We start from the raw sequence: 14103 nt of genomic DNA on the forward strand, positions 1-14103 counted from the left end.
CTGTGAATGTTGCTTGACATGTTCACCCATGTCTTGTGAGCTGCCATTCTGGGGAGGTCCGGGGTGCTTCGCTGCTCTGGCATGAGGCGTCGGTGGCGCAGCTGGAGGTTTCCCCTGGTTCCTGGTAGAGGGATTCACAGGTTGGTTTGTGGCTGGGTCAGCAACCTTGGCCTTGAGCATGTCCGGGCGACGCTTGCCATGCTGCGTCGGTTCCGCTTAGATTTACGCCCGCGCTCCGCATGCGGGGGCTGGATAACGCGATATTTACCCGTACACGCAGGGCCCCCCGTGGCATGGGCCTTGCCGCACACTGAGCACTTTGGGTTGCACTCGTGAGGGGCCCACACCCCCTCAACGAGTGGAGCCTGCTGTCCGCACAGGCCACACCGGTCCAGCCTCTGGCCGGGGCAGGCGTCCAACACAGTGGCTGACCACACCGCAATGTCTGCAGGCTGGAATGGTTCGCTGGTAAGGCCTGCCCTGCACAAGCTCCGAGTCGTAATACACGAAATGTGGCTTTTCTCTTCCGGGGAAGGTCAGTCTTGCTTTGTTGGAGCTCCCAAATTTACACACTTCCACGATGGTGCCATAGCGCCATTGGAGGCTAGTACGGAGCGAGTCTGTAGTGGCAGTGTTAAAGACGGTGACAATGCCGTGACAGACGTCCTTGCCATCTTGGCGTAGCTGCCACACAAGGGGGACCCATGCACCGGGTGCATTAAGTTCAAAATCCCCGAGGGTACGATTGGCTAGCTTGGGTTTAGCAGTCTGAACAATAATCAGGTTTTGTTCTCTTACTGGTATTACAGTAAGGTCTGATGAAGGTTGTGTGCCCAAGAGAGCCGTGAACGCACGGCCATAGCCGGTCTCCTGGAAAGTCTCGCACAACGAAACGCGGGTCTGAAGCTTGACGCCGACTACGTAGCCGTCTGGAGCAGGCTTCGGGATAATGGGCAGTTTCCACTTAGTAAGTAGTCGGGGCGGGCGACTGCTGGCTTCTGGCTTGAGTGCTGGCCGAGTCTACGGACGCCGGAAAACTTGCCGAAACTGGGCCTCCGCTTGCCGCTTGCTTAACCGTTGTCCAGTGCATGCTTTTGGGGTCGTAGCCTCGGCAGGAGACTTGCGTAGCAGCCATACTGGCGTTGGTGGCCAAAGGCCCCGATGTGCTGGATGCCGGTTCGGCCGTTAGGCCTAGACGCGCCACCTGCCCGATCGGGCGATGTGTTGCCTGAAAAAGGGGTTTAACCGGGGCCACCTTGGGGAAACTGGTGCCCAGATGTTCCCGACAGCTTTTGGTGCACGTTTGGGATGATCTTGCTCGAGTCAGGCTAAAAATCGTCCGACTCCCTGTGCAAACGCGCACATCCGCCCAGACGGTAAGAGCGCATAACTCAGTATGCAAGCTGATCCGTGAAAAGACACGACAGGGGACTGCACTCGAAGTGCATGGCTCTTCATTGGGCTGTCACTGAGAAGTCACAAGTGTGATTTTTACCCATTTTCAACCCCTGATTACAGAAGTGCTTTTGCTGCAAAGAGGTCATAGCTTATCACATCTTTTTCTTTGTGAATGCATTTCGGTGCAATTCGCAACTTATCCATCAGATACTTTTATTGCTGTTCTACTGTCTTACCAAGATTACTGAAATGATGCTTACTTTCATGAATGCATATTTGTAGCTGTAGCTAACAACCAAGCACCACCTGACAGGACCCATGGAGCTGTGGTCCAAACAGTGATTCAGGCAGCATGTCGGAAAGGGCCAGTCCATGGATTAAATGGGCCATCTCCACTCATGTGGCTGAAAGGCTTTGATCTTGTTTGGGGTCTGCCTCCTGACTACATGCATTGCATCCTAGAATGCGTAACAAAGCAGTTAGCAGATATGTGGCTCTTAGCAACTGGGTCACCGCACTGCATTGGGCACCAGCTGAAGTATTTAGATGCAAAGCTATGTGTCTTTAAGCCACCAATAACACTTTCAACGACAGGCTGGCCCCTTTCAGAAGATTCAGTTTGGAAGGCTACACAGTGGAGGTACTGGTTATTTAATAGTGTTCCTTGCCTTTCTGGTGTGCTGCCCAGGGTTTTTTTTACACATTTTTCACTATTTGTTAGAGCAGTGTTTTTGCTGTTGAAAGATGTTTCAGTAGATGTGTCAGAAGCCGAAGCCTTGTTCCTAAATTTTGGAAAGCAGATGGACACATTGTATGGCACCGTCTCGATGACTGTCAATGTTCACCAGTTGGTGCATATCGCAAAAGCTGCACATATGTTTGGGCCCATATGGACCTTCTCAATCTTTCCTTTTTAGGTTGGGAATGGACATGCACTGGAGCTCATTTCAGCCAGTAAGCTTGTGCCAGTACAAGTAGCTGAAAGGGGCATCATGCACCAAACATATCATGGCCTTGAAAAGCATGTAGAGCTCACAAGCCATCTTGCAACAGCAGATGTAAACATTGAAATGAAATACAGAAGAACATTCCAGACCTGTGTTCTGCGTGCACAGTATGTGAAAATGGGTAATGACATTTACTGTTCTGTGAATTTTTGGTTTTGAAGGGTGCATTGCATTTCATTGTGAGGAGCCACTGATTACACAAAATGTGTTTGACCTCCCACATGTTTTGCAATGTCAGCATCCACCGCCTACTGAGAGTCAGTGTATATACTCCTGATGTAGCTATACAGTGTGTATAATTGTGGGCAATGTACCATACATTTATGAGCTGCCAAACCTGAAACAAAGAGATCAACCCCCGTATTCTTAAACAGACCTCCACTTGAAATTTCACTCGAGTTGCTCCTCGAAGCCTGTTTTATGATTCTTAAACCTCCCTCCACTCATAGCAGCCCTCGAACGGAGGAAACCCTCCAAGCTTTCCTCCAAAATCTCAAGGTGGCGCAACTGCTACCTTGAACGCCTCCTCGACAGTATAGTATCAACATGGCAGCCAGCTCGCTCGCCGAGTTCGCTGAACATGTACTACGTGTGGACGAATTGTTCCACGACGGTGCCGACGAAGAGGAACCTCCAGTTGTGCCACGACGGGCGTTGAGGGACAGAATCAATCCGCTGGAGCACTTTGACGATGGGGAGTTCCTATCCCGGAACCGGTTTTCAAAGGACACCGTGCGAGAGCATCTCAAGTGCCTGCCCATGGAGGAAAGCGCCAGCAATCGCGGTCACCCGCTACCACCGATACTGCAGCTGGCCATAGCACTTCGGTTTTATGGAAGCGGAATGTTTCAAGTAGTCACCGGTGACTTGGTAAACGTTTCGCAACCGACGGTGTGCCGTGCAGTGGAACGAGTGTCAACGCTGATCGCGGCACACCTGTTCCCCCGAACTGTGAAGTTCCCCACCACTGCGGCCGAGTTTCAAGCGGACGCCACTGAGTTTTACTGCCTTGGCCGGTTCCCTGGGGTGACAGGGTGCATATACAGCACCCACGTCAGGATCAAGTCGCCTGGCGGGCAGCTCGGAGAAGTGTACCGCAAACGGAAAGGCTACTTTTCGATCAATGTGCAGGTGAGCCCATTTTTCTTTTTGCAAAACTTTATCGCGGTCTAGGTGGCATAATATCGTACTAACGCGCGTTGATATAGGCAGACTCCTCCTTTTATGTCCAAAGTTACTTGTGCTATCAATGCATCAATGAGGCAGGCATTTATTGTACAATATTTTAGGGATGCCTCAATATTTTGGCTTGCGTTGTGTAAGCACCAGCACTAATCTATCCAGTAATCAATTAATGTTCTCTATTTCTTAGCTAACATTGTTCATATAGGAGCTTTAATTTATGTGCCCAATTTTTACCATTTTTTGCTTTACCTTTCTTTCTGCCTGCACTGCTCTGAAATGCTTGTATGACCCTGAGGGTAAAAATCAAGAAATGCCATGTATGTTACCCATTCCTGTCACACGATGCACCAAATTTTCACTCGCATTGAAAGTAAACAATTTGCACCGTGCCAATGAAAGTGCTCATTTTTCTGGCTCTTGTAAATCAGAAAATAAGCTACATGAATAGATATTTATTGCTGAAGAGTACAGAGTGATCTGATACGTCTACACAATCATTTATTTTCATTGCTTAAGAGTATCTTTATGACAGAGACAATATGTTATCTGCAGGCAATCACAGGTCCGAGATTGGAATTTTAAGAGTTGGTCATTGGCTGGCGTGGATCGGTCCACGACAGCAGGATTTTTGATAACAGCCGTGCACGGGTGCTGTACACGTCCCAGATGGTAAACGCCCACACCACATGAAACGAAGGATGCCTCAAGCCCAGAGACATTCCCAACACCGAACACTGTCATCTCATTAGATTACATGGGACCACTTGATGGAAGAAATGGCCACGTGCTTGTGTGCATTGGCCACGCAACGATATATGGATGCCGTGGCCATGCCGAGCACTTCATCAGAATATCTCGAATTACTGACTGAAACGTGGATACCAAGATTCGGCATTCCCAGCATCGATCACTGATCAGGCTAAAGGCTTCGTGAACAAGCGAACTGCACAGCTTCTTCACCGATTCAGAATAACCCACGTTAATTCTCCCCCTTAGTGGCCTCAATCCCACGGGTTGATCGAGAGAATGGTCGGAACCCTAAAGCAGGTGTTGCGCAAGACCATCGATGATAGCAACGCGTGGAGGAAGCAGCTTCCCAAAGCCACGTTTGCTACGCAACCAAACAACGCCACGAAAGCCACAGCTCCTTCTGGATAATGCATGGGTACGACCTGAAGATACCCGGGGAACTCAACATCACTCCTGTGGAGAACGAGATGAACACAGCAGAAAGACCCCACGATCTCACAAGAGGACGTGCGAAAGTCTTCTCAACAGACAGCTGGATTCAGAGTCTCGATATGACTTGAGGCGACGAACACCAAATTTTCATCCTGCCGATGCTGTCGAAGCTCAAAGTTGGTGCGCGAAATGCATTGGATGCCCGCTACGAGGGACCCTTTGAAGTAACAGCACTGATCGAGCCGAACCTTGTGGCCACCGAAAGACCAGTCCATGCGCCCTGAAAAATAACTCGCAAGACGATAAACGTCCAGCAGCTAAGAAGATACAGGGAGTGTGCTTTGATCCCCGATGAGTTGGCCTCATATTCCCGAAACGCTTGCACCTGAGGACAGGCACAAAATTTGGGAGGGTCGTGTCAGCATGCTGCTGGTGGGCACATTTCTTGCCCAGCCCGAGGAACAGCAGTTCCACGAATTCGCTAACTGCTTCGACCTTCAGACAAAATGCACTTTCTCCAAATTTATGGCCGGAAGAAAGCAGGCCCCGATGAGAGCGCACCGCGCCTGCAAAGGAGATTTAAGACGCACAGGCATACCACAGCCACTGGCTCTTCACAGAAAAGAGGGGACCTCGCGATGCCTCCCGCACTATGAAGGGAAGAGGAGGATCCTCACGTGACCGGGGGGCAGAGAAACGGACCGAAGGACACGGAGAGACAAGCGCCCGAGGGAAGCAGACGGGTCAACACCAAGTGGACGTGGCGAGAGCAGCTCAGTTCACACAGGCGCGATCTCCTTTGAAAGCATGGACTGACATCCTTCTAAATTTTGGCTTCGTCGCTGGCGCAATACAGCTTTCTGGGCTTTCAAAGCCGCATTACACTTCAACAAACTCGAGCATGGCCACTTACACCCTCATGTGCGAGTTTAAAGGGGAGAGAGCACGCGAGCGGTGCCTCTCCTCCCCTGCCCATTCTTGTTTAGAGAAAGAGGTCTCGGGAAGCGAGTCGCAAACTCTACTTGCCTGTGTGAGCACTTATTGTCTCTCAGCACCCATTGCAAGTTGACTAGAGCGAGCCGCATCGCAATCACGACCCGCCAGCATGAACGCACCTTTTCCTATGAGAGTTGCATGATTGCAGTGGCTACTGTTAGCCAGCTTTATTCTCAGTTGTGCGGCATGAATGTTTTACACATCTGGCATCGCAATTGCAGGCAACGCAGCCTGCAAAAAAAAGATCAGGATGGAAGTACAGCATAATCAGGAATTGGAGCTCGTAAAGGAGGCAATAAACGACAACACTGTCGATCCAGTTCCATTAAGTTTGTACCGGGAACTGGAGGAAAAGCTGAAATCAACTGAGAATGAGCTCGCCATGGTTAAGAATGCACATTTTGATGGTGCTGCAGCACGGTCAAGTGCAGTTTGCAAGGATCTGGAGTTGGAACTTGCAGAGACGAAAAAAGAGGTAAAAGCTCTTCGAGCAATGAATTCACAGCTGCAGAAGGCCCTCAACTCCAAGATATTTGATACTGGTGAGTGCTCTTTATAGAGGGGTGCCTCTCTCTATCATGATAATGCCTTGTGAATAGCAAATCGCATGTATCAAGAAGCTTTAGTAGCAGGGAAGCTCTCTTGGAAAACATCCTTTTTGCACACACACATTGAAAGGAAGCTCAGTGCAAAGACAGAAGGGGGACAATCATTGGGCACTTGCAACATGAATAGGATATTGATATTTTAGAACTCCTTGTACTCTAAGTTTAGCTTTGTGAGTGCATGATTTCAAGAAGCCTGATAGAATATTCCTCCAGAACGAATTCCTTATCGCATTACAATAACGCTGACTGCTGTTTGAAAAGCATAATCATATTGCTAGAAAATGTAACTATATTTCAGGTAACTGGAAATGGCTGTATGCCTGCTACATGCAGTGGTGGGAATGCTGCACCAATTGCACTAACCTGCACTATTGCATCAAACCGACCGGCCTGCTTAACATACTAAAGAATGCATGGACAGGAGAGAGATCCCCAGTAAGGTTGGGGCCCTCCCCTGCTCAGTGCATGCTAGACCTGAAAGGCCACCTAGAACGAGCGGCTGATGTCGCAAAGGCAATAAGCTAGTGGCAGCAAAATGCGTACGCCACGCAATTCAACCGGCGAGCGACCGCCAGAGACTTCAGGAAAGGGGAGGCAGTTTTAATATTTGACGAACAGCACCCAGGCAAAATGTTTCCAAAGTGGAAGGGGCCAGGCAGCGTCGTTGAAAGGTACCGAGAGCACTCTTATTTCATGCAAATGCCGGACGGCAGTAGGAAATTAGTGCACGCAAGCAAGATGCGTCCGTATATGAGCCAGGTAATGAACGTGGGCGTAATGTTCGAGGGAGACGGCGCGTTTGGCGAGGTAGAATATGCATCCTGACAGTCAGCCACACGGTCTGCGAATGCTCTCCTACCACGAGACGTGGTTGCCCATTTGTCACAGCATGAGTGAGACCAAATTCTGGAAGCGTTCACAGAACACGAGGAGCTTTTAAGTGACCGGCCAGGGGTGACATCAGTAAAAGAACATGAAAACGTGCTTCAGGAAGGGTTCACGCCTAAGAGCCCCCAACCTTATCGCGCACCTGTGAGCCTAACAGCCGAGGTGGGAAAACAGGTGGATGAGCTTCCCGTGTTGGGTTTAATCTTTCCTTGAGAAAGCCCGTATGCACACCCATTGGTTTGCGTGCCTCAGAAGGACAGCACTGTCAGAATGTGCGTAGATTTCCGCAGGCTGAACGCCGGGACTGTAGCTGACGCCTACCCGATGGCACTGCAACAGGAGCTGATTATGAAAGTAGGGAGAGCGAAATATATTACCCTGCTGGACCTTCGGAGGGGGTACTGGCAAGGGCCGCTAGCTCCATCAGCTTAGCTTCTTACCGCTTTCACGTGTCACCAGGGACAGTTTGCATGAAAAGTCATGCTATTTGGGCTCAAAAAAGTGCTCACGACTTTCCAGACGGTTATGAATGGGCTGTTGCTCCCGCATTCTGAGCATTGCTGCACATACCTCGACGATATCGCAGTGTTTAGTGAGATGCTCGAAGAGCATGTGTGCCATCCTAGAGAGGTGTTCAAGACGCTTGAACAGGTAAATTTCAAGGTAAAGATGGAAAAGTGCCAAACAGCATGAAAGTCCATTCGCTACCTAGGGCACACTGTTGGTACGGGGTGGCACGCCCCGACCCCGAGAAACTGACAGCGATAAGGGGGTTGAAAGCGCCCACAATGAAACGGGAACTCCGCAGTGTTCTGGGACCATGCGGGTATTACCACAGCTACGTACCAAATTGTGCTGAGGTGGCAAGGCCACTGACAGAGCTCACCAGGAAGAGGAGTCCAAATAAGATCCCATGGACACAAAAAGCTGAAGGTGCATTTCGACAGCTCAAAGCTGCACTCTACGAAGCGGTAGCCTTAGCTACACCGGTCTGCCTTCGCCGTGGGCCTGCCTTTCACAGCGAGCAGAGGACGGCTCGGAACGGCCGATTGCGTTTGCGAGCCACAAGTTCTCCCCAGCGCACACCTGTTGGTCTACCATTAAAAGGGAAGCATTTGCAATAATTTGGGGACTCAATAAGTTCGATCACTGGCTCTTCGGAGCACCTGTCACGGTCAGCTCCGACCACAAGCCTCTTGCGTACCTTACGCTTAGCACACCACACGGCGCGAAGTTGACACGCTGGGCACTCGCGCTCCAGCGGTATAATTTGGTTCTGCAACATCAAAAGGCTAGCAAACACACCAACGCTGACGTCTTGTCACGTATAAGTAATGATTGCTGGGATCTGGACAGTGGTGCTCCGCTGGCAGCGCAGCAGGAGGGGGCTACCCTTGCCACTTCCACGTGACGACCACGTGAATGAACTGTGGGTGTGTCGTGCAGAATGTGCGTGTACTTGGGTGGTGAACTGGATGCAGCCTATCAACATGGACTCATAGGGTGTTAGAGGTTTATTTAAGGGGGAAGCGGGGATCAAATCGCGAAAATCGCGGAAAAAATCGATTTTTGAAAAGTACGCTTTTCGGAATCTACAGCATAATTTCTACCTGGTACTTAAATATTTCATTGAAAAACGAACTCTAAGCACTCTAAATAAATATTTTTGTCGATGCCGGCGTCGAGATAGCCACCCGAAATCGCGAAAAAACTGCGAAGTTCATGGCGTGACTGCTCAAATTTCCCGCCACGGAGCGCCGCCATTTTGGTATCGCTGGAAAGCACGACTCTTCGGCTCTTCGTCCCGGCCCTTCCCTTCCTCCCCTGCCAGCTAGCAAGCGCACAAAAAAAGAAAAACCGAGGGACGGCAGCATGAGGCAGCGAATGAATGATGCGCCCCAATTGGCTCTGCACCGCAGTGTGTTGCAAGGCGCCTCCTCATTGGCCGGCGCCGCGGCGTGATGGCCGCCGGCGCAAGGAGCGTCTGCTTTTGTCCCTTGGAGGAAGGAAAATTTTGAGGAGAGGCCGTCACGTGACATTTTGTGAAGCCGGAAACAAGCTCGGCGCCATCTTGTCCAGGCTGACGTCACACCGCCGCGCCGATTGCGCGCGCGTTTCAAAGGCAACGAAGGAGCGTGCTATACCGCATGGGCACAGGCCCCCGCAGGTTTGCATGTATGGGGTAGAAGTTTTGACAAATGCCATTTGTTTGCAGTTGATGACTTTGTTGTAGAGCAGAAGCTTTTGTGTTGTTGTATATGATGCGAAAATGTTGTAAATAGCCACGTTTTTTCCGTATGAGTTGTTTTTGTGAGAAAATCAATGTTTTTTATGAATGGTGTTCTCCGGATCCTGTGTACATTCGAATCTTTATGTAGATATTACAGTGAACAAAACTAACCCTTCGCCTTTATTAAAGAAGAAAAATCTCTAAGGTATTGTTCAAGCGCAGGGTCTTTCTTTTTACTGGCGTCGCATAACACTCCCCGAAAAATATTTCTGCCTACGCCACTGGTAGTGGCTGTATTGTGAAAAGAATAAAAATTTACTTATCTGCTTTGGCACACGTGTCTACCTTGAGTTTAGACTACCCTAAGGGCACGTGTGATCAATGAATACGTTAAGTAGGGATCGAATTAATCGCAGGCATAACCAAGATGCCGGTAGAAACTACAGCGAGTGCATAAAGGTATACGCAACAATAGTCGCATATAAAATTAACGGTAAATTTCACATTCGACCGAACGAGCCCTTGCATTCTTTACTGAGTATTGCATGCAATAGTCACCAGTAGCTCAGGTTTTTTGAGTCATTTCTGCAAAAATATTTTATCAAATTTTATAAGAGCCTTGGGGAACGTTCTAAAATTAAGAGATTTCACATACCGATTGCCTGAAAGCATTTTTTTCTTTTCTTTCTTTTTTTTTTAATGCTGTGTGTCTTGGATCTCAGTGTATTTCATGAAGCTTCCGAACAAACTGTCCGACCTTAATACAGTGTAAAGTACTGCCTTTAAACTCAAGCTTCCTGAAATGTTTTAGTATATTGCTACCCTGCAGGCCTTTCATGTCCAGCTTGCTGGCACGAGGCTTATATTTGAATGGTACTCTGCAACACTTTCTATTTGAGAGCATAATGATTTTTGAGTGGACAGCTGTCAAATGTGCTCATGAGGTTGTAAAAAAAATCCTTCTTTGCTAGAATGAGTTTAGAGGTTCATGCATGAGATCTCTGAGCAAGGTTATTGATATTGGGTTGTTTGCATGCTATGCTCGCATAAAATTGTTCCATATACTGGCCACACTTTAATTGCGCTCTCTGGTGGATAGCACAAACCTCTCAGTTTTATGCTGAATGAGTGTGCACTTGTCTGCTTTCGGCTGAGTCATGAACAATGCTGCCATGCATGGTCACACCCCACCTTAGTGTTCAACCTGCCTTTTAATGCAGCTCTTGCTGCTGAATGTTGCAATATCTGCTTCCATTGCATATGTTTGGGAAGCTGGCTGTGTTAACAGTGCATTCTGCTGCAGAAGTGAGGGTAAGAAAAATTCTGCAGTACTTTGTTGTTGGTCTTAAATACTATACTTATATTCATAGCATGTTTTCGAGCGGCTCGTGATGCAAGGAATGCTTTCTCGTATACAGCAGTGAGGATGGGCAAGTATACTAGAAAGTTTGAGTTCTTGACCCTGAACGCAAAATGTAATATCATAACGTGTTGTATTGGTGGCCATGCCCGCAATGACTTTTGATTCACAACTCCAAGAGCCACTCACACAGGTGACAGAAACGGAGAGGGCCAAAGTGCATATAGTAGACGGCAGGGGAGGATTTATCTGAAATTTTACACAGGATAACCATTGTGAACACCTTTTTCTCAATGAAAAATGTCCAAGAAATACATGTTTAAAATGTGACTGCCCCCCTCCATAAGTCCACCCTTTGTAGCATGGCAACATAGCATGTTTCACATATCCCCAGATCTAGTATTGTGCATAATATATATCACCGTAGCTGTTCAGACTTCTAGAAGTTTAGGAGTACCCAGTGGCTGCAGTATAAGTTTCACGGTGTTGTGCATCATTTCAATGCTGTGTTTCATGTTTAATGTGCAGAGCTGCAGCTGTACGCACCACTTTTTGCTACTTGATGAAATACTAGCGTGTAATGTCACTGCATAGTAGCACACTTTACTTGTGACCGACAATACATAAAATGAAAGTCGATCTATTGTACGTAATGAATGCATCCAATTATTTTTCTTCAACATAACCACAGGCATCAATGAAATTCAGCGCACATGTGGATCCTCATTTCACTAAGTACTTTTTACCCAAAAAACACTATCGCAGGACATGATCACAATAAACACGCGAGAAAAGGCCTCCTAATTCAGTTAGAGCTTCGCCTTTTCCGCACTTCTTGACCATGGCATCGGATAGAAAAGCAATTGCAAACCTGCAACAGGAAACCGGTCTAAACATAGCGTGCTACCAGAAATACAGACTTGGCCACGATATGAACGGATATACTTGAGCCCGGCACGTCCCAGAAGCTAGAGCTTGCTAGACGCTTCAAACGTTACACGGTTGAAACGGGCGTGTAACAATGTTTCTGCAGTATACTAAGAGCAAAGCGAGCGCAGCTGCTTCAGTTAAAATATCGCCCTCCGCCCATGTCATGGCCCCCGCCGCTCACACAATCGCAATCCCTAAAAATGAAAATGACAGTTACACTAACACCAGTGACGATCACTGGAGCGTTGCAAGAACACGCCTAATAGCAACGAGGTTTCACTGCTGATGGAAACGGGAGCGCGAATGGCACACGCACACTGCACGCAAAGGACGTGAAACGTCCGCACAATACGCCGACGACCTCTCTAGCGCACAGCGTATTGAATCACTGGTGAACGAACAGCGCGAGTGCTCCTCAGTGAGCAGCGGTGGTCTCCCGACGGCTCCAAGCAATGACGCAGTAGACGAAATGCCCGTGCGATCGTGGTCGCCGAGCACGTTGAAATCAATGCACGCAACAACGAGAGTTTTGCAGCGAATTCCACCTGAGATATGAGTGAACGCCGCCAACGTCAGCCTGTGAGCGCGATCAAAAACAAACTCGAGCAGTTGAGAAAAGTACGCCTATGCCTCGCCGCAAATGCTATGCCGCGGCTGTCTGCTACCGCCCGGTTTGCAAGCAGCAACTACGACGCCGTTGCTAAGCTGCCCGGACAAAATGGCCTCCCGATCGTTGAAAAACCACGTGATTTCCTCCACACTTTTCTCCCAGGGCGTCGTGTGGAAAGGGCCTCTCCTCTTTTTTTCCTTCCTCCATGTTTTGTCCGCTGCAAGAAAGCCATTCCTTCTCTGTGTTTCGAGGACTTCGACCACGCAAAATGGATCCACGCACATTCGAAAAGAAGTTCCGGACGAAGCATGCCTATGGGAAGCGAAAACGCAAGCCCGTCACAGCAAGGAAGAAGCGGCGATTGTCAGCAGGTGGTTCGGCCGAGCCGAGCGTCCGTTCAGAATCGGCGGAGCACGCGCCGAACGTGCTGTGCGATGTTTCGCCCAACGTGCTGTGGGATCTTGCGCCGAGTCGGGCACCAGCCAGCGATAGTGATATGAGCCATGATCTTTTGCCGTCGAAGCACGGGCGCAGAGTTACTTCACCGGTGACGATCGACATGCCAGCGAGTGCCGCCGTGCACGTACGTCCCATCGCAAGTTCGTCCAGCACAGATCACGGAGTGGGCTTGCAACGGTCATCGCCGCCCGACTGCAGAGCAGTGAAGGTGTGCTTCTACGATGAGTCGCTCAACGTCGAGATTTGTCCGCAGCCGACACCCGCCAGAGAACGCGGTCCCATGCCATCAACGAGTTCCGGCGCTACCATGGAGCTTCAAAGCGGGCGCACACTTGCTGCCGCGGACGCGCCGGCGGCCGTCCTTGCCGATCATCGCAGTGTTGACTGTTCGCCCAGTGAATGTTGCACTATTCAAGCTCACCTTAGAACACAATTTATGTCCGCGGAAACTGCAGAAGCGCAAGCGTCACGTGTTCGCGAATCGCTTTGCGCGATTTCAGCAACGGAGAGCAAGTTCGCGCTGACTGGCTCACAGGAAAGTGCCATTTCCGCTCCTCCAGAAGAAGAGTTTATGCTAGTTCAAGTAGCAGCTTTGAACTCGCTAATTGGTTCTATGCTTTGCCCAACTTGTCAGCAGCCCGGCCTAACAGTGCACTGCGAGACTGAACTGGGGCTAGTTGTGAAGATGGTACTTTCATGCATTTCCTGTGGTACCCTCCAGTCTGAGTGGTCCTCACAAAGGAAGAGCGGTTCTAGAGCCTTTGAGGTCAACATCAGAGCAATGCAAGCAATAAAGAGCATTGAGAAAGGGGCAACTGCTCTTAATGACTTTTGGGCCACCATGAATGTCTCGCATCGTGGGTTACACCACAAGACGTATGAAGAGCACCTGAAAAAAACTTTCAAGCCTGCCGCAGCAGCAGCTGCACACAGCATCTTCACAGATGCTGTAGAGGCAGTGAAGAAGGTTTACATGGAGATGGAAACTACTTTTTCAAAGAATGTCACAGTAGTTTATGATGGAACGTGGCTGACACGCGGCCACAGCTCCCATACTGGTGTAGGCTGCATAATCGAGTTCCATACAGGGCTTGTGTTGGACTGCATAGTTCTTTCCAACTTCTGCCTTGGGTGCAGCCGACAGCCAGCAGAAAGTGACCCCGAATATGCTGAATAGAAGCAGCAACACCAGTGCCAGAAAAACACTGACGTGAATTCTGGCAGAATGGAGGTCGAGGCTGCGCTGCAGC

General features: G+C 49.3%; 2 protein-coding genes across 4 annotated transcripts in view; one reads left to right on the plus strand and one right to left on the minus strand.

Moving 5' to 3' along the window:
* LOC149339636 (uncharacterized) overlaps positions 1–14103 on the minus strand; it is a 63381-nt gene that overhangs the window by 9681 nt on the left and 39597 nt on the right. For 2 of the 3 annotated variants that reach the window (XM_089548337.1, XM_089548338.1), the window contains exon 1: positions 1–14103. This exon is cut by the window's right edge. The exons of the other annotated variant lie outside the window; for it this stretch is intronic. In XM_089548337.1, the coding sequence (XP_089404463.1) occupies positions 1–83 (83 nt within the window). In that variant the 5' untranslated portion in view covers positions 84–14103. 3 annotated transcript variants of the gene reach the window in all.
* Positions 13736–14103, plus strand: part of LOC149339637 (uncharacterized) — a 1238-nt gene continuing 870 nt past the window's right edge. Inside the window, exon 1 of the mRNA XM_089548335.1 lies at positions 13736–14103. This exon is cut by the window's right edge and continues 870 nt beyond it. Coding sequence (XP_089404461.1) covers positions 14079–14103 — 25 coding nt within the window. The 5' untranslated portion in view covers positions 13736–14078.

This window comes from Amblyomma mixtum, chromosome 6 (assembly GCF_055824585.1).
Source record: "Amblyomma mixtum isolate Tamu chromosome 6, ASM5582458v1, whole genome shotgun sequence".
Taxonomy (NCBI): Eukaryota; Metazoa; Arthropoda; class Arachnida; order Ixodida; family Ixodidae; genus Amblyomma; species Amblyomma mixtum.